General features: G+C 48.5%; 8 protein-coding genes across 8 annotated transcripts; 4 read left to right on the top strand and 4 right to left on the bottom strand.

Moving 5' to 3' along the window:
• Positions 1-957: 957 nt before the first annotated feature.
• On the top strand, positions 958-3,339 carry EI90DRAFT_3080806 (uncharacterized protein). Its single transcript, XM_039061914.1, has 4 exons — positions 958-1,169; positions 1,334-1,414; positions 1,470-1,796; positions 1,857-3,339. Exons 1-4 carry the CDS (start codon positions 1,111-1,113, stop codon positions 2,986-2,988), a joined length of 1,599 nt encoding a protein of 532 aa, XP_038910428.1. The 5' UTR covers positions 958-1,110; the 3' UTR covers positions 2,989-3,339.
• On the top strand, positions 3,160-3,599 carry EI90DRAFT_3080805 (uncharacterized protein; the record flags this gene model as incomplete). Its single annotated transcript, XM_039061913.1, has 2 exons — positions 3,160-3,426; positions 3,485-3,599. Coding segments are annotated over exons 1-2 (287 nt in total), but the record flags the coding sequence as incomplete, so codon positions are not given.
• On the bottom strand, positions 3,485-8,895 carry EI90DRAFT_3080803 (RAVE protein 1 C terminal-domain-containing protein). The gene is made up of 20 exons (XM_039061912.1): positions 8,746-8,895; positions 8,555-8,695; positions 8,378-8,495; positions 8,231-8,324; positions 8,107-8,174; positions 7,943-8,051; positions 7,519-7,888; positions 7,077-7,470; positions 6,468-7,019; positions 6,160-6,412; positions 5,897-6,108; positions 5,708-5,841; positions 5,595-5,659; positions 5,414-5,540; positions 5,135-5,358; positions 5,060-5,111; positions 4,746-4,992; positions 4,442-4,695; positions 4,186-4,387; positions 3,485-4,129 (listed from the first exon to the last, which is right to left on the bottom strand). The coding sequence occupies exons 1-20, from the start codon at positions 8,824-8,826 to the stop codon at positions 3,720-3,722; spliced, it is 4,107 nt and encodes a 1,368-aa protein (XP_038910426.1). The 5' UTR covers positions 8,827-8,895; the 3' UTR covers positions 3,485-3,719.
• A 424-nt stretch (positions 8,896-9,319) lies between these two features.
• EI90DRAFT_2939186 (phosphatidylethanolamine-binding protein) lies at positions 9,320-10,828 on the bottom strand (the record flags this gene model as incomplete). Its single annotated transcript, XM_039055224.1, has 7 exons — positions 9,320-9,492; positions 9,546-9,862; positions 9,915-9,966; positions 10,015-10,093; positions 10,147-10,341; positions 10,394-10,467; positions 10,531-10,828. 7 exons carry the CDS (start codon positions 10,826-10,828, stop codon positions 9,320-9,322), a joined length of 1,188 nt encoding a protein of 395 aa, XP_038910425.1.
• A 141-nt stretch (positions 10,829-10,969) lies between these two features.
• Positions 10,970-11,735, bottom strand: EI90DRAFT_3147167 (HCP-like protein; the record flags this gene model as incomplete). Its single annotated transcript, XM_039065506.1, has 4 exons — positions 10,970-11,029; positions 11,090-11,215; positions 11,273-11,356; positions 11,412-11,735. 4 exons carry the CDS (start codon positions 11,733-11,735, stop codon positions 10,970-10,972), a joined length of 594 nt encoding a protein of 197 aa, XP_038910424.1.
• Positions 11,736-13,773: 2,038 nt separating this feature from the next.
• On the bottom strand, positions 13,774-18,811 carry EI90DRAFT_2939146 (pre-mRNA splicing factor; the record flags this gene model as incomplete). Its single annotated transcript, XM_039055223.1, has 24 exons — positions 13,774-13,921; positions 13,972-14,098; positions 14,154-14,194; positions 14,245-14,293; positions 14,345-14,391; positions 14,454-14,531; positions 14,588-14,731; positions 14,796-15,109; positions 15,161-15,323; positions 15,382-15,529; positions 15,586-15,741; positions 15,797-16,069; positions 16,124-16,255; positions 16,307-16,379; positions 16,431-16,588; positions 16,638-16,817; positions 16,898-17,261; positions 17,312-17,341; positions 17,393-17,476; positions 17,531-17,931; positions 17,982-18,113; positions 18,164-18,335; positions 18,388-18,572; positions 18,628-18,811. The coding sequence occupies 24 exons, from the start codon at positions 18,809-18,811 to the stop codon at positions 13,774-13,776; spliced, it is 3,783 nt and encodes a 1,260-aa protein (XP_038910423.1).
• A 4,150-nt stretch (positions 18,812-22,961) lies between these two features.
• On the top strand, positions 22,962-24,054 carry EI90DRAFT_2607921 (uncharacterized protein). The gene is made up of 4 exons (XM_039053319.1): positions 22,962-23,256; positions 23,304-23,422; positions 23,499-23,803; positions 23,874-24,054. The coding sequence occupies exons 2-4, from the start codon at positions 23,371-23,373 to the stop codon at positions 23,991-23,993; spliced, it is 477 nt and encodes a 158-aa protein (XP_038910422.1). The 5' UTR covers positions 22,962-23,256; positions 23,304-23,370; the 3' UTR covers positions 23,994-24,054.
• EI90DRAFT_3080792 (uncharacterized protein) lies at positions 23,665-25,041 on the top strand. The gene is made up of 4 exons (XM_039061911.1): positions 23,665-23,976; positions 24,044-24,117; positions 24,201-24,533; positions 24,642-25,041. The coding sequence occupies exons 2-4, from the start codon at positions 24,088-24,090 to the stop codon at positions 24,708-24,710; spliced, it is 432 nt and encodes a 143-aa protein (XP_038910421.1). The 5' UTR covers positions 23,665-23,976; positions 24,044-24,087; the 3' UTR covers positions 24,711-25,041.
• Positions 25,042-25,479: the final 438 nt, after the last annotated feature.

The following is a 25,479-nucleotide window of genomic DNA, read 5'->3' as shown; positions in this document are numbered from 1 at the left end:
TGGTCGCTTCGTTTTCTCACTATGGGAGACGACACTGGACGAAGAAAGACATCGCCTCTGCCTAAGCCACCGGAGACTGAGAACAGAGGAAGAATGCCTATCGAGACCTTTGAGTTGGGATGTTCATTTATGTCTTAATCACTGTACAGCACAACTGCGATACAATTGGATACAGGATTGTTAATCTGCACAATTTCCCGCCCAGCCCCGGAGAAGAATAACTTTAAGAGTTCGCTGAGTGGCGAAGGTGAAAAGGAAACAAACACTCCGCCTTAACTCCCCAGCGAATCGCGCACCACCATACAGTGGCCGCTGAATTTCCAACATTGATCATGAGTAAATCGCCATCAGCGTTCCATCAGCGCACATTCGATCAAGATTTTTCGCGGACGGGAATCGGCCGTGGGTTGCTGAAGGCACCACTAAACAAGAGAGAAGGACAGAAGCAGAAGCGTCGAAGCGTCGAGTGCACGTTCATTGTCTCACCACCCTATTCCAATAGAGGCTGGTCACCTGATTATCTCACCTCACACCTCCTGGAGCCACAGGACTCGCTTATATGTAAAACAAGGGAGACTATGTGAGTTTTTAGAAATATAAGGGGCTATGTAGCGTTAGCTCAGACTCGAGTCAGAGATCTAAAATTGCAAATGCCTATGTAGCGTAAGCTACGACGTAGGTAATGCATGTATTAAAATATGTAAGAGATTAGAGAAGACACGATTTCACCTCAGACTCGAGTTAGAGATCTGACGGGAGACGGGGCCAAAATTTCTCTCCTTATACGCAACATCCGCTGAGTGGCAACGTTGTTGTACAGAGGAGTTTCAGGAAAAACAAAAGCGCCCCAAAGCTTACGCCACTCACTAACCACTCATTCGCCAATGCAAATAGAGTTGACATTCTATTGTTAGGACTGATTGACACTGATTGACAGGGTGGCTGTACTGTCCCAGTCAACTCCACGTGCTCGGTGTTTCAAAATTTCTTGCTTGCATCAGAAATTTTCGCGGCCGAGCGCCGTCGCTCGTTGTGCTCTCGCTTTTCTCTGCAGTTCATTCAGTCTTCCTTAGAACTGCTCACAGGGTGCAGCTCTCTTCCTCTGACGTCATGAGTTCAATTGCGGTTCGGTTGGACATGACTGCCCCCTGCACTCGCCCTGATGATCTGTGAGTCGTTTCGCTTCATGGTGGGAGTTGCTGACCCTCTCTCAATAGCATGGATCCCGCGGAAACGCGGTTGGATCGGCTGGAGGCTGAAATTACTGCTATCTCTTTTGCCCTGCAGACCATTATGAAGCATCGGACACCGGCGCCTGAATCAGCTGCCACAGAACTGGAACCCACAAGCGACGCGGACCTCTGAAGGAGCTCGAATCTCTTCTCCGTTCTCTCGAGGCTACTGGAATTTATGGGTAGGTTGGACCGAGATGCCTTGCCCATTGTTCAGGTTGTTAATAGATCTCGCAGTTGCAGTAGACCCATTTCACTCGCCAGCGTTCCACCCTCTCAATTTGTGCGACAGTCTGCTGCTCTCGAGAAATGCCTGTCGCTGGCGTCACTGGAGCGGGCGAATCTCCGGCGTTTGCCATTACAAAAGCATAACTCCGAAATTTGGCTCAACAAATTTCCTGTTGAACTTCTCTCCCGCATCTTTGAACGTTTGGATAATCAGGCCGTCCGGGACCCATTCTATGTTGCACAGCGTATTCCTGGGACCGTTCTCATGGAGGTCTGTAAATTGTGGCGAGACGTCGCGATATCCACGCCCTTTTTATGGAGAAGGGTTTCGTATCGGTAACGCACTGTTGCCTCATTGATACATGATGATGCCTCTTATCCTCGCTTTGGAAGCAGATATCATCATCGTACTCGCTCCTATCCTCCGCTGTCGGCGATTCGCCTTCTCGTTCAGCGCTCAAGAGCTGTACCTCTTGAACTCGAGATCGTTGAGCGCCCAATAGGCAACCGAAATTCGTCCATCAATGCGTTGCTTGATATGATTACCTTCATTCGTCCGCATCTTAGTCAATGCGCCTCCCTCCATTTAATCGTTCGCTCCCCCGATGCTGTGGTTGCACTGTACCCTTTCAGTTGCCCATTCCCCCATCTTCAGTCGTTAGCACTCGGTCCACTTCGTCCTGAGTCCGCTGAAGTCTTTTCCGAGTCCGCAAGTCCCAAGACTTTGATACTCGCTCAGGATGCGGTGCCTCACTCCCTCCATAAGTTCGACTCCCTGTCGCTAAAGTCATTTAATATTGCTATGGTTGACGGGATTGGCCTGAGAGACGCTCTCTGCTTTCTCTCTGGCTGTAAAAATCTCGAGGTACTTGCTATGCACGATCATTTCAGTGGTGAGGGTGCCGAGGAAATGAACGAAGATTTGTTGGACCAAATTACTGTCTTCACTCCTAATCTGCGTATTCTTCGCCTCACCGGTGTGGCTCTCCTTCGATGTCTCTCACGCTGGTCCGCGCCCCTCCTCCAGCATCTCGCACTCGCTGAGGACGAACCTTTCACAACCGTCTTTGATGACTCATTCCACTTCCCGAATCTAGAAACCGTATCACTCGAGCTTCTTCACCAATCGCTAATACATACATGCTTGATGCATCTCACCAATCAACACTCAAAAGTTGTTGCCATTCACCTCCCCTCATCAGCATTGAGCATTGTTAATATTATGCTCTTGATGTGCATGAGTGTCGCGGACCCTACCCTGCCTGTCTTGCGCCTGCTGCGCTTTGATCTGGAGGGGAATGCGTCAGTCGTGGTTCTCCCTGCTCTTGAATGCTTCCTTCGTATGCGGAGGGACGTTTTTGTCGAGGCTCACATAGTCCAGGACTCGGACCATGGAAGTGATGAGACACGTACAGACGAGGAAACAGCTTACACGGGGCTCGAACAGAAATATTCATCCTTCCGATTACATCGCGGAATGTATAGACCCCTTCACGAACTTTCATTCACTTCATCAACTGGATATTAAGGACCGTCATTTTTAAAGACACGAACTTTTTGCATAATTAGATGCCGCTTTATAGAATTTAACTTATCCATAGATTCGTAGACTTATAGATGATAGAGTTTGGCTATAGTTGCCCATGCATTTGCATCTCCCAATTACGCGTAGGCATTTGCACGAGGCGAGTTGTCCTGTTATAATAGTTTGCTTGCTATCAAACATGTGTGACACCTATAATATTCTATTCACGGCGATTTATCTGTACGGAGTAGGTTAAAGGATGGGACTTCGAATCGTGACACTGGGCCTCTTAGAAGCCCAAGGAATAACCCACGACCCGTTCACGACTGACGGGTTCCATCACAAGGGACGAGGCCCAGTAGGTAACGGGAACAAATTTGATGGACATGCCGCTGCCGACGCGCGACCGACCACTACACCAAATACCGGCGGCGTCTCAATCTGCGCCAGGCACATCAATCATCAGGGATTACATACGCACAACCTTGGTGCCAATTACCTATGCCAGCAGCACACCTCACCTAACGTCCGAGATGCATTCACGACAATTTTGTCGCCATAACCCCCCGAGGGTTTCTTCGATGGTGTTAAAGATGTCCAGTAGTGCAACCGCTAGGAATGGACCGTCCCCACGATGCCAGGGCCTCCGTGCCTTCTTTCTTCTGCTCAGCAACGTCTCGCTGGGGCTACAATTAATCAACAAATGAGTTCTGCGAACCGAGGCCACATAATTCCTAGAAAAATGCATTCATATCAAATTCTGGAATCGTAACGTCCTTCCTTGCACTTCTCATCAAACTGCCGAGTCCAGTACGTTTTGCCTCGATATCAGCTTCACTTCCATCTCTGTGTGGGGATTGAGGCACCAGGTGCTCTGGCACAGCTCTTAGAGGGGCTGGACCAGGCGATGTTGGGCGGGTTGCCGGAAGGCTTGGAATCTCCATGTCGATGAGTATTGAAGATCGCCTGGCTCGGAGTGATCCTCCTAGAGGATGCCGGGTGACTGATGGAGAAGAGCTGGGGCGGTTCCTACTAGCTTCGTCCGCGATGCGGTCCTTCGATGCTGTTTCCATGGAATTCTTTGGCGGCCTAATGTGGGTGAATTGCCAATGCGACACGAGTTCCAAAGCGAGAGAGTGACATCCTGACCCCCAAAAATTAGTCTGAACATACCTATTTCCTCTGACTGGACCTTCTTACCCATACGACAAAAAACTCGAGCCATCTGCAGCACGAAATTGAATTCCGTTCTTCCTGAAATCTCACTAAATCCCTTAGCCGTTTGAAGAGATTTATGTTTCAGCTGCAAAAACAACAATGCAAGACTCGGGTCATCGTAATGTGGATTCCCAATCTCTGCCACTGTAATGTCGAAGCTTGCCGCGATGTTTTCGAGAGGTGTCTGATGGTGACAGGGGTTGATGTTCAGGAGGCCAGGGCGACGCGATTCACCTACCAGCAACACCCTAAGGGACAAATCTCGTCGCTTTAAGATCCAGAACGCCCAGCAAGCGAGCCAGCGGTTTCCTTCTTTCAAAGCTATCGGTAACACAGTATTGGCAAGAATATCTTTCAGCACAGGACCATCATCACCATCCTCAACTATTCGAGCAAGAGCCACGGCTAGTTGAAAGTCCTGAAGTTGTTTGATGCAAATGGCTACGGCATCCTGAAGACTTCGTCCTAGCAGGAAGAACGCAGCAGCATACTCTGAAAAGGAGTGGATATTGAGTTTTGCGCTGGGGGATGATAGGACTTACCATACCGCTGCTTACTAATTAAAGCGAATGCGTTCTTGAGGGCGGCTGTCCTCCATCGTGGGTTATCAAAGTCATTCGACAGGAACTTGAGCATGAGCTGCTGCTCAGGGTGCCAGGTAGCCCGTTTCCAAAGCCCATGGACGAGCTTCACTTTCCGAAGTGCAAAGTAGAACAAACAGCATGAAGTTGGGTCGCGGTTTTCTCCAGCCATATATTGGTTGCGTGCCACGACTTCAGCTTGAGATTTCTGGGATAATGAGTGCAGTTATAAGGCTCAGGAACGGATCGACTCAATAATGTTGTGGGAAGCTCACTATTGTCTCGGTGGAGTTTAACCAAAGGAACACTCCTAATGCCCGAGCATCACTCCATAGCATCTTCCCCCACACGCGGTAGTGGAAGCATCAAGCAGAATCTCTTGACTTTCACTTAAATAGGCCCATAATATGTCCCGATAGCGAATACGCTGTCGCACACCAATGGTTCGCAGATTGAATTGGACAGATTTGCCTGTGTTGGTATTGACATGCCCGGAGTTGATAATGTAGAATGAGCGCATAGATAGGAGGTACCGAAGACCATTGGCATCCAAGGATCTCTTTTGTTGTTCCACCTAATTGGGTTGGTCAGTGATGTGGCAGCGAGAAGCACTGGTAGTTTCGAGTGACCTCTAGAGTAGTTTGGATCAAGACAGTCAGGTGCGCCATCTCGTTGGGGCTGAGGTCAGGCAACGGTGATTCTTTTAGTCGAGAAATAAGCTTAGAGACTAAGGCCGGACCAAAAGTAGTGACCGAACTAATCAACAGGTGAGTTTCCGGACGCAGGAAAACGGCCGCGCTCATTACTCACTTGTCAGACTCCTCTACTTCATTGCTGAACAGATAAGAGTGCTGAGACTTCTTCTGAGTTACGGCCTGGACAACAATAAGGAGAGTGTCATATTTCCAACCACTCAAACTTACGCCGTGCTTTGTGCTAGGATCTGTGTATTCTGAGACGCAAAACTGAGACCAAACGAAGGTGCCACCCGGGGCGCGCGATGCTTCTAAGGCGGCAGCAAGCATGACAAGGATGCGCTCGACCAATTCTAACTTATCTAAATAAAGGTCGAATTAGCATGGTCGTTGAACTAATCCATGACAAATCCCTACCCCAGAGCAAACATTGTAGGAGGTTTTGGGGGTGATAGTCAGGAAGTGGGCCATTCTGACGAGCAACCTGCGCAAAAAGCGATAAGGGCTTATCGGCTGAATCCCCCATGGCACCGATCGTGCTTCCATACTGAAGAACTTGATGACCAGCACCTATTACTAAGGAACCGCCCGCAAACCATATCGAGTCTTTGATCGGGTATGACGTGTATCTTCACGGAGAGTGAGGAAGATAGTTTGTAAGAACAAAGTAGAGGACTCACTGACGAATGTCTATCTCGGCGATAATCCTCCATGGCTCCTGGTCAAAATATGTCATGCGCTGCTGGCCCAATAGTACGACTCGTTGTGAAAAACCGACAGCCAGAATAGAATGAGCCTCCTGGGAGTCGGTTGATGTCCAATCGAGGTCGTTCACAGCTTCTCCAAAGGTCTGACTAAATTCTAAGCCTGAAGAGAATTCGGACTCCTTTGAATCCCAAATGGTTAAGGTCTCCGAACTTGATTCGACTGATACTTGAAAGCAGATGTCACAAACCCAGTTTTGGCCACAGAATGACGAGAAAATTACTTATTGCAGTTTTCTTAGCAGAGCTGCATCGAGCCATCCGAATTTGTTTTCTATATGTATTGACAGACCCAGTACATCTCCAGCCGCTAGGATCCTCCCTGTCTGGTGTCCAAAATGCGAGACTTCCGTCCATTACGCTTACCAACGCGTCATGTTTATGGTCAGTCTCTGAGTCAGCAAGGCTTGGCGCGAGGGGAATAGTGGGTGACAGTTCGGGTGAGGAAAGTGAAACAGAATGGCCCGTGGGTAGCTCGTGGGCCCAAGCCATAGGGTCCACGGGTAGGATGAAGTTGGGATGAGATGGAAGGGGTAAGGAAGTTATTGAGTGGAGCCACAGGCTAGAAGTTATGCCTTTATGTAGGTGGAATGTGGCTATCAAGGTGGGTGTGATGCTGAGGATGGGCGTAATCGACGAATGAGACGGCAAAGTAATTAAGGATGGCTCGGATGGAGCTGTGTAATCGATGGTTAAAGTCTCCTGGATGTTGGTTGAGCCTTTGGAGAAGATGTGCACTGTCAAGACTGAGTTATGATAAATTGCTATGCTAGAGCCTAAATGCAATCACCGCAACTAAGTAGGGGCCACCGGATGCGGACATCGGTACGTACCACCATCAAACAACGCGATGGTCCCTTCGTCGTCCCACGCTCCGGTCGGTGCTAGCCTTCCCTTCCTGTCCCGCAGATATATTTCTCCTCCTCCACCCCTCCGGGATGCAATAGCGGAGCCATCTGGTGTCCTTACAAAACCAACCACTGGACGCGTACTTTTGGCTGTTGCCTTCCGCCCACAAGCAATTCGCCGCATTGAGCCTTTTTCACCATCGACAAAAGGGAGAGGCAACAGCTCGTACGAACGTAGAGGGAAAGACGATAAAAGCAATGCCCTGGAAGGATCTGGAGACGGTGCCAAAAATAGTTGCTGAGACGGATCCAGAGCTCTGTCGCGTATTTTGAGCATAGTGAAGTTTTGTAGCAGTGTAGGCGGCCGCTTGTCCAAGTTCTGCCAATAAAGTGAGTATTGTTTCCCCCGCCTACTAGGGGGGCTTACAATGAGGGCTTTAACCGTCAGAGTGCCATCCAAACTGACGAAACCAAATAGCTCCCAATCATCTTCTGCCAACTCCTTCAATTTTCTTAATCCTCCTTTCTCTTCCTCTGCAACCATCGGCTCGGCTCCCATCGGAGGCAGAACCCGGCACAACACGTCCCGGTCCAGAGGAAAGATGAAGGGAACATCGCGGGTACCGGACTGGCTCAGTGATTGCTCCTCCGTGTCACCATAGCCATACCCATCATCATCTGTAAAGCACCAGCGGTCAAGAGCAGCCTGTAACTGTAGTCGATTGGGGACGTCAATCACTGGAGCAAAGACGCGCAGGACGGAGTCAGATGTGAAGGTATAAAGACACCTCTCTTCCCTACAAACAACATGACATTGCTGTGAAATAGTAACTAAGAGGTGAATGACTGACGAGTATCTTCCTCGGGGTTCTCGCCACTGTAAGCCAAGGACAGGGTGTGGATGCTTGATAACCTGGGTCTTGTTGGGGCTCTTTACAGAGAGGACGTGAACAGACCTATCTTGCTGCATGCGTCGTCAGTAGAGAAGTGAAACGGAAGCATCGGAATCGATGACTTGCATTTGAGGCAGACGCAACAAACGTCAACGAAGGGGAGAGTGACACACAATGGGGTGTAGGAGCGCTGCTTGTGTGCTTAACTCGAGATATGGCAAGGTATCATGAGGATTTTGCACCTACGGTTGTGTCCACAGCGTGATCCAAATAGGTACCTCGCGGGATGTTTCTAGCCTTTTCAACGCAACCCCTCCACTGTGTCCAATAGCAATGTGATCTGAGGTCGGGAAACTTGGGTTGACGGCGAGAATGAGCAATAGCAGTACTCACCTCGCTTAATGTGAGCGCATGTAACGGGTTCGGAATTGGTGAATGCAGAATGCACTCTGCTAGATAAACTATCCGAGAACTCCCATACAGCTACGTGTGTTTGGGATACGCCGAGGACCTGGGGGTCCAGTTCAAATGTCCGAGGGAACGAGTCAAAGGAAATGGAAATCTACTCACGTATCGAGCATGATTCTCCACATCAAGGACAGTGATAGGTACATTATGGGCAGCGGGAAATGCTTCCTTGAGTGTGAGTGTGCGGAGCAAGCGAAGGGTTGACGCATCCAGAAGCACGATCGTTTCGCCAGTTGCGTATATCTGAAGACAGGGTGAAGATTGCATCGTACACCAATGCCAGGCAATCTTACAACTGCAGAAGACACTGGCATTCGGAGCACCAACGCCGGTGAGCTTGGAAATCCCAGCAAGGCATCTTCAAGAGAGAGCATATCTAAAGCCAAGTCTCCCCTTTTGGAGCACGTTGCGTGATCCAATTGAATAGCGGCGCTTATGTGCTTGGCGTTGATGCAGTTGTGACATTAATTCAAATGATTGAGTAGCAAGTTGACATCGTTGCAACAAGAATGCTCGATTCTAATTCTGACTATGGACCGGATAGCTTACTCTTGTAACGTAGGGATTCTGTGAAGCCCTGCTTGGGCTGTTTCAACCAGGACGTTCCAATGCTCCGGTGCAACGACTTCTGCGAGAGAACTGAGAACTGCGTCCTCACCACACTAGCATTACATACCGATCCTCATGATCAATTTTGGGCCCAGGCCATCGTCTCATCATTTTTTGCGCCGTTTCAGTACTCTAGACATGCCCTACGGACACATCACTCATCTGGGCCCACAATATAGTGCTCAATCCCGGTCATTGGGCTACTACCTGTGCAGAAAATAAACACGAGGGGTGGTCCGACGATGTTGAGGCAGGCAATTAACTATTTATGACATTATGAACAGTCTGCTCAGCGCGAGGAGTAATCCGCGTTGAAGGCGCCTGCATGTGCACATGAGGTGGTAACTCAGGATATTTCTTCGGTCTCTGGCCAGCCTCGTCGAGATAAGGATCGAGTCTTGGTGGTGGACCGTATCTCGGTTCGGGAAGTTCTAGCATTGTCGAGCTCAGTAAGCGGCAGAAACTAGCGATATAAATGACTTACCGAGAATATGTTTATAAATGGCAGACACAGAGTTGTCCCAGATCGCACGCCACATGAAAATCCCGCCAGCACTCGAGTTTGCATCTTCATGGGCAATCTGCAAACCATGTTGGGATGCAAATGAACGGACATCAAAGCCAAGTCTGATTATATCATCAGCACCAAGGCTCAACGCCTCCCTCTGGGGAAGGAGAAGTAGGACGTATCGATGATAAGGCGTTCCGTTTTGAGGATGTGGTGGAATGTATGGGATTGAAGGAGTATATTTTGTGGTCGAGATTGCACCGTTGCTTGAAGCGGAAAGAGATATATTAGGTCTACAAACTACACTTTAGTTTATCGTTCACCCCATCGATGTAGAAGGCTTACATTAACCAGTGAAGATAATTTTGGAATGATGATGTTGCTGTCGAAGGGACATCTAAATGGGAGTCAGCATCGTCGGGCGCGACTTCGGAAACTCCGTTACCTGGGTCGATCATGAGGAGAGTATAGAGACGAGGTTCTGGATGGAAGACCTGGGCCATTACTTTGGGGTGTTCAACCGACTGAGCTCTATAATATTAAGAACGAATTCCGAGCATTACATTGAAGACTTTACCTTTGCAGGAGAAACAAAAGATCCCGGAACTACATCAGACAAATCCTTAGCCCATTTTTTCTCGGGTACCGGAATGCGGGGTGTCGAGATGTATCGAGGTGTGACCGTATCCGCAAAGTTGACTCGGACGTCCACAGCGGGTCTGATGATAGGGATTACGTCCGGGACGACATGCATTTGGTAAATCCGCTCCATCTAGGATTGGTGCACGTAAGAGCAGAAGTTACATAGCAGACTTTCCGCTCACCAAACGATCTAAGCGTCCTTTCGTTCTCCATTTTTGCTCTAGCAGGTGACGATACACAGGTTGATTAAGGTCCACTTTGCCATACACCCGTTTAACATGAGAAAGAAAGCAGGACCAAGATCGTGATCAAAGCCTACTCTGATTGTTTTCAAAGTTCCACCTGACTTGAGGCAAGTTTATCTTGCTTTCGATCTCAAGCTTGAGCAACTCTCCAGGAGACAAGCTTCCGTCGGCTACTTTCCGCAAAGCTTCGAGTTTCTCGCGTTTGGCTGCAGCATCCTTTTCTATGTATGCCACAGCTTCATCATATGCTGGGAGAACCCCCACCTCCAGTGGTCGCTTCCAATTGTTAGGCTGAGCAGTGGCGCTAATTTGGGATGACAAGGGCCTGGAAAGGCCTCTTGGAGGGAGTAGCCTTCGGGTTGACCTCAGCATTTGCAACGGTAGAACGTTCGCACGATTGACTGAATGTGGCGCTTATCGAATTTGGTAACGAATGCAACAACAAATCAAGACAAAGTAACAGCTATTATGTAGGGTATATGAGAGTCGTGAAATGGCTCTTCAGTGTATGTATTACTGATACTTGTCCTTGTATATCCATGCTAAACCAACAGTGCTGACGCCTTGCTCAGTCTGCAGAGGGAGACATTAAAAATGTTCATTCCACTAAAATGGCTAATGGACTTTACGTACTGCTTTTCGGTACCATTTGGCAGCCTCCTTCTTGTTCTTCTTGCATCCTTTTCCATTGGCGAAGCAGAAACCCAGCTCCTGTTGGGCGTCAGGATCCCCCAATCGTGCGGCAACTTGGAAGTAGCTCTGAAGGGATTGAGGATAAACTGCGAAGGCACGGCTTTCCAAATCAACAATACTGACCACTGCCATTTTCTTGTCCTTTGGAACGCCCCAGCCATTGGAGTAGCATTGACCAACTTCGTATATCGCCAGCACAAGCTCACTCTGAACAAAACTATCTAAGCGTTTGCAATACAAGAAGGAAATAAGATGATTATACCTGGACTGCTCCAGCATCGACTCCGCTCATCACTGAATCCAAATCATCCACAGCGGCTTCGGCAGCACGTCGAACCCACACGAAACCCTTATTCTCATCTTTAGGCACACCCCACCCATGCCTTAGCGTCAATCCCCACATTAACATACCAACACCGCATCCTCCATTGAATTTTGCACTATGTTCAAAACAATATGCAGAGAGCGGAAGATTATCGGCCTCATGGTGCTGAATCCCTAGTTGAAGGTATTCGTCTGCACTTGATATGTTCTTCGGGAGACCTTCGGGAACAGGAAGAGTGGAAGCGGAATTGGACGGAGACATGATGGATTTGTGCGAGGGTGAACGCGTAAGGACAGGTCGAAGAGCGGCCGCAGCGGCCTGTGCGCCTAATCTGGGATTGGAGCCCTTGGTATTCAAGTTGGGGAAAGGCTGGTCGTGAGCCGATTTCTGATTATTTTGAGGCTCTAGCTGGGGACTTTCGGGTAGACCGTAGTATGAGTAGTTAGAATATAATGATAGTTGGTCCACATCCTGTGTTGAGATCCTATGTGGGGGATTGGGACTGGGAGGGAAAGGAGAAAGGGTACGATTGACTGCTGCCGGATCAGGATTTGGCGAAGGGGGTTTGTTCGGAACAAGACGGGATGGAATGGGTGATGGAGCCTTTGGCGCATTGGGTCCGTTAGGGTGGTACTGTAAAGCTGATATTGTAGGTCGGCGGGGATCGGCTGAGTGTTGGTACGGAGCCTGTAATTGAACCGATCCTTCGCGTATTATTGGTCGTCCATTTTCATCCTTCGCCCAGTTCTCCATCACAAGCCGGTATGTGGCAGGGGAAGTTATGCTGAGTTCTTCAGGGTGTGCTGCCACTTTTGAACTTCTTAAGCTGGCTGTGGTGGAAGGCGGGACAGCAGGATTCGTCTTCGGGCGGCTGAGGGTAGGAGTGGTCGAACCTATTGGGATATTCCCAAGTTCGGAGGTTGCTGCTGCGTTTCTATAATCATATGATGAATTAATGGTATGAACGCTTTCCCCGCTGATCTTTATGGTCGGCACAGATGGAGGCTGAGAGTCGTCCGCTAGACGCAGTGGCCTAGAGTAGTTGTGCTTTCCTCCAGAGCCGTAGTAGCTAGGGGACCGCCCGATGGCATTTGAAGGCTGAGTCGATGAAGGCAGAGATGGCTGCTGGGTGACCGGAACAATATTCGACTCCACAGTCGCTCTCTCGCTGGACTGGCTCTCGAATGCCCGGAATGAAAAAAGATCCGATGTTGTGGTGATACTAACTGAGCTCTCACTTGGATGGGTGGAGTGGGTGCTAGATAATTTGGCTGAGCCCAGATCACTGTTCGCAGCTGGTGAGGGAGAAGAGATTTTAGGTTTGGGAACTTGTGGAGAGTGAGAGTGGAAAGATGAAACAGGAGCCACGTAACGTGGGAGTGTAGGTGAGGCATCAAGCCCAGAAGGGAAGGCTTCTAACGATGCGTTATGTTGAGAGTGATCAGTGTGGCGGGCGTGCTGTGACCCCCGAATTGACTTGGGAAGAATAGATGACGCATCACTATATGGACGATCCTTCCGTGCAACGGCGTTCCCTATTCCAAAGGATGAAGACATTATGGCTCCATGCGAAGTTGGGCTTATGGGGCTTCCAGTGTCATCAAGCTCGCCGAATCTATCGGTGATTCCCGCAAATTCGTAGGGATCATCCCCTTCATTGCTATATTGACTTGAAACAGACGTCCTAGACGTGTATGAGGGAGGCCCAGGGCGAGACATAGTCATATCGTGGGAGTCGTGAATATCAGTGGCTGTCGAATTGCGGAATTGTGAGTGAATCAAAGGACTGGGAGGGGTGAAAAGTAAATCGCCGCGAGCCACTAGATGGGCAGAGCGGGGTTTCGCACCAAGTCGGGACGGGTCCAGCGCGTCTCGACCATTATCCACAACGATGGAAAGTTGTCCAGGTAATCGTTGCGAATGTGGGACATCGAGTGGCCTCAAAATGGCGGCTTTATCCTTACTCGCCTTTAGAGACGACTGTCTAGCAAGCGATTCCAGCGGCGAGGAGGTCTGCATGTGGCGCTCTCCGTCCTTCGTCAACTTTCGACCGAGTTGAAGTGGCTCTGTGGTTCGACCGTGAAACACAGCGGACGCCATCTCGCTGCTTTACCATGTGCAGGTCAGCAAAATCCTGAGACCGCCTGCAGCTGATCCAGCAAGCTTCTTGGTCTCAAAGCGGAGAAGCCGAAGGCAACGACGACCAATTAATCTGACAGCATTGATCTCATCACGTGCACAGACATTGTTGAAGAGGCTAATGTCCACTCTATAAGGTTACAAATTTACAAGAATATTCTTAAATACCAAGGCGTCTTCTAGGCGTCTGCACAACGCGAGAACCAGCTCCAACTCCAATTGTGCGAGGTGTCCCTGGCACAGCTACTTTTGAAGCTGGCCTGGCTGCCTTTGCAGCGAGTTTCTCTTCCTCCTCTTTAGCAGCCAATCTGAATAACCAATGATGAGCGCAAGGTATTGGATAAATGGCTGCACTCACTCGTCTCTTTGTCGTGCCATTTCCATTTCCAGCTCCGCTTTCTTGGAGAATTCCCGGTCTTTGTTTCTCCGGGCTCGGCCGTCAAAGTTCTTCTCTTTGACAGAGTAAAAGACGGATCCGAGTTCGGCTGGAGAAATGGTCAGCATTTTATTTGCGCCGGCGAAAGTGACTGGCAAACATACCAAGCCAGTATGCGTCAACGGCGGTCACTTGAGTCATGTATCTACAAAGAGGTGAATAAGTCCAGACACAAGTGTGGAGAACAACACACACTCTTTAGAGGTCATGATCAATTCATGGTAAATCACATATGTGGGAGTATCTGAATGATAAGATGAGATCTTCCTGCCTACTGACACGGAGAATCACGTACAGCCGAGGCCATATAGAGCACTGGTGGGATGTAAATGCGTCGGGACACTAAAAAAAGAGCAGAGACTAAACACTGAATACTTTTGAGGCAACGGGCAAGGGAGACGCACCCTGTCCTGATATTGACGAATTCTCCAATGCCTTTGACCTTGGCCGCTTGATGAAAGTAGCCAGCGCAGATAGCCTTTCTGCACACACAAATCATCAAAATCCACTCTGCTTAAGGCGAATAAACAAGACAAACCTCACGATATCAAAATCCGTGCCAGCTGATACTATGACCATTTTTTGAAAATTCATGATGTCTTCAAGTTGTTGGCGGACTTCTCGAGCCTTTCTCAAAAGCTTGGGATGAAGGAAGTGGCGCAGAGACCAATCATCCCGATACCTGGGGCAAAACATAAATCGGTTATTAGTGGGTTGGTCGCAATTTGAAAATCGACCTTACATACCCGTGCGATCTCCATTGACCGAAGACATTAAGCAAGGTCAAATGATCACTTTCATTAACCGAAAACTTCTCTCGCGCAGCATCAGCATCTTCAACGCGTTCCTTGGGACGATAAAATACACTTGGCACGCTCAGCATGCTAACAATGGTCAGCATCTCCGCTGAACACTTGTATTCGACTGATACGATGAGCATTTTGGCCATCGATGGCTCCATTGGAAACTCGGACATCTTCCGGCCGATCGGTGTAAGGTCCCCTGTGTTTGATAACGCTCCCAAAACCCAAAGTTGGTACATGGAGTTGAGGATATTTGCCTGTAGAGCTTGTGGGTATTCGAAATAAAAGAACACTAGCACAACGCAAACCTGTGGAGGAGGATCCATAAAATCAAATTCTAGCAAATTCTTTACCCCCAAAGACTTCAGCAGCAACACAGTGTTCGCCAAATTTGTGCGCTGGATCTCAGGAATATTAGTTTCAAACATTTCGTTCTGGAAGGCCATCTCGGTGTAGAGTCGGTAACAGAAGCTAGGATAAAAGCGGATTGTTAGTGTGCCAATGAAGGGTATGAGCACGAGGCACTCACCCACTGCCCGTTCGGCCGGCACGACCGGTGCGTTGATTAGCATTCGCTCGACTGATTGGAGTGATCTGCAAAGCATCCATCCCCACTTTTGGATTGTACACTTTTAATTTAGAATAGCCGGAATCAACGACATATAGGATCCCATCCACTGTTGAGCCATGACGCTGAGCTGCATACGCGTCGGAGAGGGCATGCACCACATACCAGTGAGAGATGTTTCAGCGATGTTCGTGGCAACAATAACCTTGCGACGACCATCGGGAGTAGCCTCAAAGATCTTAGCTTGCAAGTCTGCTGGCATCTGAGAATAAATGGGTAATACGGCGAGTGGAGCAGGATCATCAAGTTGTGACAACCGCTCTGAACGATGATGTTCTCAGCGGAGGTGAGACAAGGGTAAAAAAATGGGATATACCTTGTATGACTTGGCATGTAACCTCGATGTCTTCTTGGCCAGTCATGAAGACTAGGATATCTCCAGGGGGGAGCGAAAGATGAATTTGAAGGACTTGTTTGACAGCACTGTCCACATAGTCTTCGCAAGGACTTTTGCTGTGGAAAATCTCCACAGGAAACGTGCGACCAGGAATGGTGAATATGGGTGCATTTCCGTAGAAAGAAGAAAATTTTTCTGCGTTCATGGTGGCCGATGTCACGACGAGCTTCAGATCCCGTCGGCGTAAAAGAACTGTACAGGGGGAAATAAGTATCGTGTTGAAAAGCATGGGTTTATCGGGCTGACTCTTTTTCAGTAGTCCCATGAGCACATCAGTGCTTAGTGATCGTTCGTGAGCTTCATCTAAGATAATGACACTGTAGCGGTCAAGGTCGCCTTCATTTAGTGACTCTCGTAACAGTACGCCGTCGGTCATGTCTTTACGAAGAGCCCGATGAGCAAAGAATTAATGAAGAGAGAAAGCTTTACATTTGATAACAGTTGACTCGGTGGTCACATCCTCGAATCGGATGGCGTATCCGACAGTAGTCCCGAGCTTCACCTACATTATTCGTCAGACGGCTTCATAGTGACAGCCAAACCTCAACTTTACCTCCATTTCTTCACTGACTCGCTTCGCAACTGACATGGCAGCGACACGCCGGGGCTGGGTGCAGCCAACAATACCATACTGACAATAGCCGTCTTCGTACAAAAACTGAGCTAACTGGGTAGTCTTCCCTGATCCTGTCTCTCCCACCACCACAATAACTGGAGCACGATCAGACTGGGCTGGGAAATGAGCGCGTAGGTCTCTTACCTTGACTGTCTCTAATGGTGCGCATAAGATCCTCACGACAGGCAAAAGCAGGGAGATACTCCCTCTGCTCTTTGAGAGTCTTCGATCTCGTATGTGCCGATGTCGATGCCGAAGTTTTAAGGTGAGACGCAAACTTCGACTCGCCCCTGTAGTTGCCTTCTGCATTGCCATCCCTGCCTCCTATGGGGAGACAGAGTAAAAGAGACTTCGTGAATTGCTGTGCAGTGTACTTGGGAAAAACAATAAGACAAGGAACACACCTTCAGCTTCTGCATCAGCATCTTCATCCTTCACGCCCATGATGTTTCCGAGGGCGGTCCCGCCTAAAGAGGCTAACTTGGCAGCTGCCTTTTGCCGCTCGGCCTGCTCACGCTTCTCCTTCACCAATGCACTTCCCTTCTTGGCAAAGACCGCTAAATCAGATGTTGGATCGCGAATGGGATTGATGGGCTCGAGTTGTTTAGTATAAACAGTGCGCCCATCGAGGAATGGCGGTTTTAAATCGTGAACAATGACATGAACTGCGGCTTCAGATTCGTCTTCAAAGTCAAGGTCAACTTCAGCACGTTGAGCAACTCCCGATGTTAGCATTCGATTTGCTTCCCACAAATCGTTATCAGCGTTCTGGTTAATCCTAGTAAGCAAGGTCACGAAGCATTTACGGATCAACATACATATTGCGCTTGTCGGGCTGATATTCGTTTCTGCAACAATGTAACTATGACCATCACAAGAATGGGAATGTGCAGACGCACCACTCTTTTCGTTTGGAACTCGGCCTGCCTAATAGCTTCCAAGTCGTCGTATTGGGCAAGTGGGTTGTGTTCCTCGTCCCCAGCCTATGTAGGGTACTCAGTCAAAATCGCACATGTGCGTGGAGCCGTAACACTGACAAGTGTTCCTCCCTCGCTTCCCATATACCAATCCCGGTCAAGTTTAACCTGCTCTTCTTCCCATTCTCGTCCAGCGGTGAAGGAGACGTTATCCTCTTCATCACCATCGCCTCGCGAGACTCTGGGAGTGGGAGCATCCCATTTACGATCCCGTGCGCCACCCCAGCCGCTGTCGCCACCATCCATGCTACCGATTCTTGGTGTAGAATCCCATGCAACATTGGGGACGCGGACACTCGGAGCATCTCGCCCATTCCTAACAGGAGTGGGAGTTGGTGCATCCCAAGCCCGTCGATCACGTTCCCGTTCGGCACGATTGGATCTTTGCTTAAAGTCGCCAAGACCGCGTGGAGCATCAGGACCAGGCTCCTTGTGGGAGTGGGATGACAATCCACTATCGCCTGCAAGATGTTCAGTCTAAGCAACATTAGGTTTAGCAAACGATTCGTACCATGTACTTGGCCCCTCGTCCTTCGTCGCTCTTCAAGCTTCTGGCGAGCGGCCTCAGATAACCCACCATGGTGAGAAGGTGTATCTTGAACACGCTCACGGAGATTGGACTTCGATGCAGGAAGTGTTGGGACTGTTTATCCAGAAAGTCAGTATCGCGAGTTGTCACTACGGAAGACCAACCTTTGAACAGCCCCTTGTCTGAAGAGTCGCTTTCACCCAACTTCTGCTTCTTTCTGCTGATTTCTTCGGCGTTCACTTTGCGCTTCTCGACAGCTAGTTTGTCTAGTCCCAGGAGTGACTGCCTCGGGGTTGGTGGTTCTAATGGCTTTGCAGGAGTTTTAAACGTGTGTCGCTAGCTTGTATAGTTAGGTAAGCACCATGTATTTAATGCTATGCAAACATACAGCATCGCTGCGCTGCAGACCACCTTTCCTGATAGGCTCGGGCTCCAGGATATCACTATCCTCAACCATCATACCCTCAGGCGGAACGACTATATGGCCTGCCTTCTCCTGCCTATCGTGGCTGGTAATTTCCGAGTGAAGGTCCAGTAAGAACTGTTCCTTGAAATTTCCAAAACCACGCGCCGCTCCACAGCACATGCATTGGTAAAGCTGCCACGGTAGAGAGCTGTATATACTTACCAGAAAGGAACTTCTGGGCATCATTAGCGTTATTCTTCGCAATGTCAATGACTCGTTTCGCAAAGAGGTCATTGGGGTTGATGGAGTTTATTGCGCGGGACAATTTGATGGCTATTTTGTGAACAAACCCATCGTGTTGCCCATCCGAAGTACCACTTGTATTCTGTGTTGGCGATCGAGGCATACAATGAGAACAAAGAAATCCAGCTCGCGCCGAAGCTGACACTGACTTCGGTCACGAGAGGCCACAGGCACCGCCACCATCTCCATTCAGTAGTGTTCCTTGGACATGCCTGTTCGCCACAGCACTTCAAGACTGACTGGGACTGTGGCGGAACATCAATGGCTATGAACACAACGTGTAAGGAAAAGGTATGAGATGCTGGACAACACCATGCAATGATGACCCACGAAATGTAAACGAAGACGAAACAACAGCGGTCATCAATATTGTCGAGCATCTCATACCTTTGCCTTACACGTTGTCCTCATAGTCATTAATGTCCCACCAAAGTCCCAGTCAGTCTTGGAGTGCTGCGGCGACGCTCTTCGTTCTCATCCCTGGCATTTCACTTCCATTGTTATTTGGTCACTCGCTCATTTAACGCCCACCGCTTGCACCTCCGATCCGACTCTCGACTCTCGACTCAGCGTGTCCCATAATTGAACATCACCTGACGATGATAGGCGTCCCCTCCACGGCTTCCAATGCATCCTCAGACTCGCCGCCTGTTGGCCAATGCGCACATTACGGTCGCAAACTTTCTTGGCGAAGCAGGGGTCTGCAGGGTCGCAAGATGCGATGGAGATCATGTTACACTCGTCTTCAGAGGCGCATAAACCTCACTACGGGCTGGACCGATTATTGAGCGCGCAGTTCAATCCACAATGAGTACACTTGTCCCAAAATCTGGCTCCCACCGGCTTCCATTGGGGATCGAATATTCACAATATCCTTGGGGTGCAGGATCCGTTGCGGAGCCCCTAGCTTAGAGTTGTAGGGGCTGGAGATACACATTGAGCTATTATATTAGGGGATCATCATCAGCATCAAACCCATCGCCACAGGATTTGACCCAACTCCAATAGAGAGAAGATGCTTAGTAAAGAAAATAAGCACTTTGATGAAAGGATCGATGACGACGAAAGGAGCACACGGAGATATAAATCGAATGGATACATGGGGGGTGGGCAACTGGTAGGTCGGGCAGGGCAAAAGAATTTTCCCAAAGGGGTTACGTGGAAACGCACCCTACAAAAAAGATGAATGAGGAATTTGTGCCTTTTCAAAATTGTCCAAAGGTAGAACTCGCGGTTACCTGAGCCAGTATAACTCATATGCCAAATCATGGATTCAGGCCTGAGGGTGATGATAAAACTTCCAGGAAACGGGATAGTGGCCAAGACGACTGAGTAGAGGATGACGATAAAATGTTTCCATTCGGGAATCTTGCAGTTTCTCTACGGGCTTCTTGAACTTGGAGATTAGTCCGGGTGGAGCATTCTGGCGTTGTACCCACCACGGGTGCCCGGGGGAGGTGGCTTCGTCTGCGATGTTACTGCTAATCGAGTTTTGGCAATAGTGGAAGGCACCTCGTTTTCACTGCTGGGACTTGTGTCGCTGCTCCGACCTGAGGTGCTAACCATCTCGCGCCTCAGTTGAAGGAGTTTGTAAATTAACAACGATGAAAAAGGCTATTGAATGTGCAGATATGAATCAATGCCACTTGTGGAAGTGGGAGATGTGATATGTGAGTATTCGGATTTATAGATAATAAGGGGGAGAACATACGTTTCTTAATTGGGCCCGAAATGTAACCATGGACGTTGGACTTGTACCCTCATGCTGCGGTGACAAAAAATGGTCGACTTGAGAATACTACGAGATTATCCTACAAATACTCGACAGCGACAGTAACACTGAGGGGATGGTAGATGCGGCATGACCTATTCCATTGTCGGAAAAGTTACAAATCCGCAACGTCACGTGATATTCGTTGCGACGCGTTGCAATGCATTGCAACACATCTCAATGCTTGGGCGCACTGTTACAATGGGACTTCACATGGCATAAATGGCACTTATACTTGCATGCCAATAAACAACCGATGTGCTACATAAATATTTTTAGTCCGGGTTTGCAATATCTGTAGTCACCGGAGATATCCGGGACGCATGTGAGGATTTTACTAAGCGTGCAAGTCCGCACAGGAGTTACCTTAGGTAGATTTCCCTCGATTCATTCCTTTGTATATACATGGACCTTAACCATTAGATCATAATAGTAATTTGTATAGTGTCAACTACAGCTGAGTTAATAATGTCGGCATTTAGAAAAGAAAGACTATGTAGTGTGAGCTCAGTCAGACTCAGACAAGAGTCCTTGTTGGAGGGCAGCGCATACAGTGCCTTTAGGCACTAGTGCGACCCCTTCCAGACATTGCTGGAAGGTTTGGGCTGACCGGATTACTCGGTTAGGCCATGTGACTTGTGGGAACAAGTCACGCGTCTCTTTTGGCTATTTCGGACTTATCCGTGATGGCCGCATACTATATTTAAACATTTGAATTAGTTTCATTTTCCCTCAGTTCTCGCGCATTACTTATTGCTTCAGTTACTTGCTCTTTATTTCTACTCATTGTATATTTAGATTATCCAACGATTATTCCGTTAGTTCTGAGGGGAAGGTCTGCTGTAAATGCGATGATCCAAATATGGCACTTCAGCGGCTCACTTGCAGTCCAGAATGTACTTTTCTCAATAATTTACTAGTCCCAAATTATAGCTATTCAAATGGGCTATTCATCGATGTAAAGCGCGTGGGAAACAGTCCTGACACCCCTTTAGACAGTGGTCAGCATGATTGAGTTATCCCAAAGACTCGCGTCTGAAAAAGTATTTTGCGTTTTTCTCAATAATTTACTTGTCAATTTAGTCCCAAATTATATATTTTGGAAGCTATTCAGATGGGCTATCCATTGGTGTAAAGTGCGTGGACACCGTGGGAAACAGTCCTGACACCCCTCTGGACAGTGGCCAGCATTGCGCACGGACAGTGAGTTGGACAGCCAATTTCGCATAATTTATTGGTCAATTATATTCTGGAAGCTATTCAATGGGGCTATCCAGCTATGTAAAGTGTGGCTAGACCATGGGAAACAGTCTTGACACCCCTCTGGACAGCAGCCAGCAATGTGCACAGATAATGAGTCGGGAGCAATATAATAATAGTTCGGGTGACTCCGCTACAATACAATTATAGGCACTTCGTTGGGGTACTTGATCATTGAATAGACATTCATATAAAACCTGAGGGTCTACCTCATATGCCTGGGCTCGCTGGCCGAGTGGTAGGATTGCACTGTGTTACTATAGACTGTATAGCTGTTTCAATATAATGGGTATGTGTAATAGGTATTCATATCCCCTAGTATGCAGGGTTGTCTGTTCGAATCCCTGAAGGAGTAGAATATCTACATTTCTTTTGGGCTATTGCCCTGTGGTCACGTTGCAATGCATTTAAACTCAATGATCCCGTTGCAACGCTGGGTGGCTGTTGCAACATCAAGTAATCAACGCAAGACTTGCATTGCCACCGATCCGTTTTGGCCGTTGTATTGTGTTGCATTGAGTTATAATGTATTGATACAGATTTGTATTTTTTCGGACAATATGAGAACAGAGTCATGTTTGGGACACCGCAATATATGTCAGAAATGGGAAAGAAGTCAATGCAAATGCCTCTACCGCTGAAAGTTGAGTATTCCAACTTATTCGGAGCAGGGGGTAAAGTAGCTGTGAACGACGAGAAAGATACACCACAGCCCAGTTGCCAGGGACACTGTAGGTTTGCTTGCTGGTAGACCCTCGGTTGGCGGCCAAGGAGAGATGATGGTGAGGCCGTCACTTCGGCTGACCCCACCCTTGCCTTCTGTCGATACCCTAACCTTTTTTGCCCATCACGTAAATATCCAACGATCGGATTAACTATTAGTGTTTCCAAAGGGATTCAGAAGGGGGACATCTGGGGATACTCCCCATATGGGTTGGGTGCTCGCGAAATCTCATCCACGGAGTCATGTGTTTTGTCGCTGGCACGCGCTACCTCTCGTACAGTGCGCCACGAGGATCCCCTACACCAACCAAAAAACCCACATCCTGTATTGACGATCCCCTCATGTACGCCTTGATGTTTTTTGATGTGAGTGTTTTGTTTTGCTCTGTGTTTTGCTCTTCTTTCTCATCGGTCAAGGAGGTCTGGCTGTTTATATAGTCGTCATGTACTTAGCAGAATTGTCCGAAAATCTCACCCATGTCAATGATAGTACGGCATATGCCGATAGGCACAAATACGTACTTTAACATGAATTCATCCATCCACCACATGGGAGCGTGATGGCCGCTCCGCCGAAAAGTTATTACCCTGAAGCCGGCGACTGAGATCAGTTCCGTCGGGCACTCTAGATAACATTCTCCCCTTCATTTCCGGTTATTAGGTCATTCCAGTCTCATGGACATTTAGGCGACGTGCAGGAACTTGGAAGGCTCTTTGGCGATAGGTGTCTTGTCAATCTATCACCACGAGAGTTTCTTCTTGACTGCCACCTGAGGCTCTACCAGCGAGAGCAGGTCTGCGGTATATCTCTGATCAGGACTGGGTTGTGACATAAATCCAGGTACAATACCAACTTCGAATCCCATCGACGCCTTAAACCCAATCTCCGCCAACTCTCTTCGAGCCCGATGGACCCCGTTGGCCCGATTCTGGCCTGCTTGATGGAGGCAGCACTTTATGGTGCGTTTTCCACTCGTTTCCATCCTGCTTTCGCACAAATCCAGGGACTTTCTGATCAAGCGCCTTTCCTCCGTAGGGGCGTACGTCGCTCTTTTCTGTTGGAGTCTCTGGATTTCCAGCGGGAACAGCACTGTCCCTCGATTCCTACGCATAACATCTTTTGCTGCAGTTGCACTAGCTACAACCCATGTCGTGATTAACTTTCTTTGTTTATGGCCTTTTATGGATTATTTGGAGCAGTATGGTGATGTCGCTGCTTCGTACCTGAATTTGACTACGGTGGACCAGCCCGAATCTTTCTCGTGGTTGACGGCTGCTTTACCCCCTGCTCACAAAGAGTCGGTATACATAATTTTGGGGGACGTGATCTTTATTTCAACGGTAGAAACTTTCTCACTGATGTCTATTCCCATTTTTGACACATGTTGTGGTACCCTAACCGATTTATCAGGTTGTTTTGCATGACTTTGTTCTCATATGGAGGCTTCATGTGGCGTGGAACAGGACATACCTTATCTGTATCCCCTCAGTGATACTGTTGCTGGCGAGCGGTGGTGAGATAGCCTCCTAGTATTCTCAGGTTGGCAATTTCAAAACTGCTTTCTTTTTTGGCCATTGCAGCACTATCGTACGCAGCCGTAAGGAGCCCACAGAGTCCGGTCCCCATGATGTCAGTCCAGGCTCGGCTTCGAAACGTATGTTATATCATTCCCTCAGGCTATTCTTTACTCAGCTTCCACTGTACCATTATTGGCTTTGGAAATATTCCCCCCTACAGTGGCATTGCATTGCGATCTATACCGGCGCGTTCAACAACATTCTTACACCATCGCTGACAGTACACAAACTCCTCCAACTGAAGAGCGAGATAGCAAGCACCTCGACTTCGAGCAGTGACGCTACCCGTGACACAACGTCAGTAATCCCCACAGGAACCGATCTCCAAATGCAAGAAGCCCGTAGGGAAACTGAAAAAGACCTGAATGGAGCCATTCTTATCGTTATCTCTTACTCAGCCCTTTTCGTCATTATCCTGTCTCTAGGAAGTTTTTTCATTATCGTTATGCCTGAAAAAGCGATTTGGTATATGAGTTTACTGGCTCAGCTAACGGTGAGTTGGTTTTTCTCTTCCTCTTCGAGGGTATTTTGTCAGTGCATATGGACATTTCGAAACGGCATGAATTTCTGCTAATGCATTTCTTGTCTTTCTTTCATTTAGGGAGTGCTTCCAGTGTTACTTATGATCAATTCATGTTACAAGAAGAAGAGGACGCAAGGTTCTGCGTAACTTCTCCTGAGCATAGCCCAACCATACTGTTCATAATCAATAATCCGATGTGCACCAGTTCCTATCACAGTTCCAAGTGGCGGACTCTACGTAAGGCCCTACCAAGGACATGGACTGATAATGTCCACCAAAAGCACGCACACTCTCCTACCTGACTGGGCCGGGATTGCTGTCAGTCAGCGAATGTAAATATCAACTCGCGGGAGGGGCACTGTACTAGTTCAGGTACTAGTTTGCATTAAGGCCATTTGCCATATATAATGCAGACACCAGATCCCTTGTGGCAAAGCGGTTTGTCCGCTCCTATTTGGTGCGCTGTCGCAAGGTGTGGGTGTCCTGATATCCCGTTGTCATGAGCCAGCTTTTGCACGAGTCAGAGGCCTGACGGTTTGGGACGATTTAATAACCTAAAATCCAACGAAGGCCATTGAGCATGGGCTCGGCACTGAGTAGGGATGAGATTCAGCAGTACAGCGCAGCGACCAAATCAGATGATACCACACCTCCCCGCACAGCAACGGATGTGTGGGAAGGTGGGAGGATCGAGCACATAAGTCAACCGCCGAATTAATAACCAGCGGTAGCGAAAGCTCTGCGTGAGCCGACTGGAAGGGTGCTAAAGTGGTACATATTCACAATGGCGATTGGGAATCCCCCACTATGGCGTGTTTAGCATGTAAAGAATTGTGGGTGATCGGCCGCCCTGGCCTGGAGAACCCATTCACTTTCACAAGTAAAGTCTGATCATCCCGCGCAAAACTAGCTCTAT

The sequence above is a fragment of the Cantharellus anzutake genome (assembly GCF_015039405.1).
Source record: "Cantharellus anzutake strain C23 chromosome Unknown EI90scaffold_82, whole genome shotgun sequence".
Taxonomy (NCBI): Eukaryota; Fungi; Basidiomycota; class Agaricomycetes; order Cantharellales; family Hydnaceae; genus Cantharellus; species Cantharellus anzutake.
The sequence above is the reverse complement of the archived record's forward strand: the minus strand, read 5'-3'. Positions and strand labels throughout refer to the sequence as shown.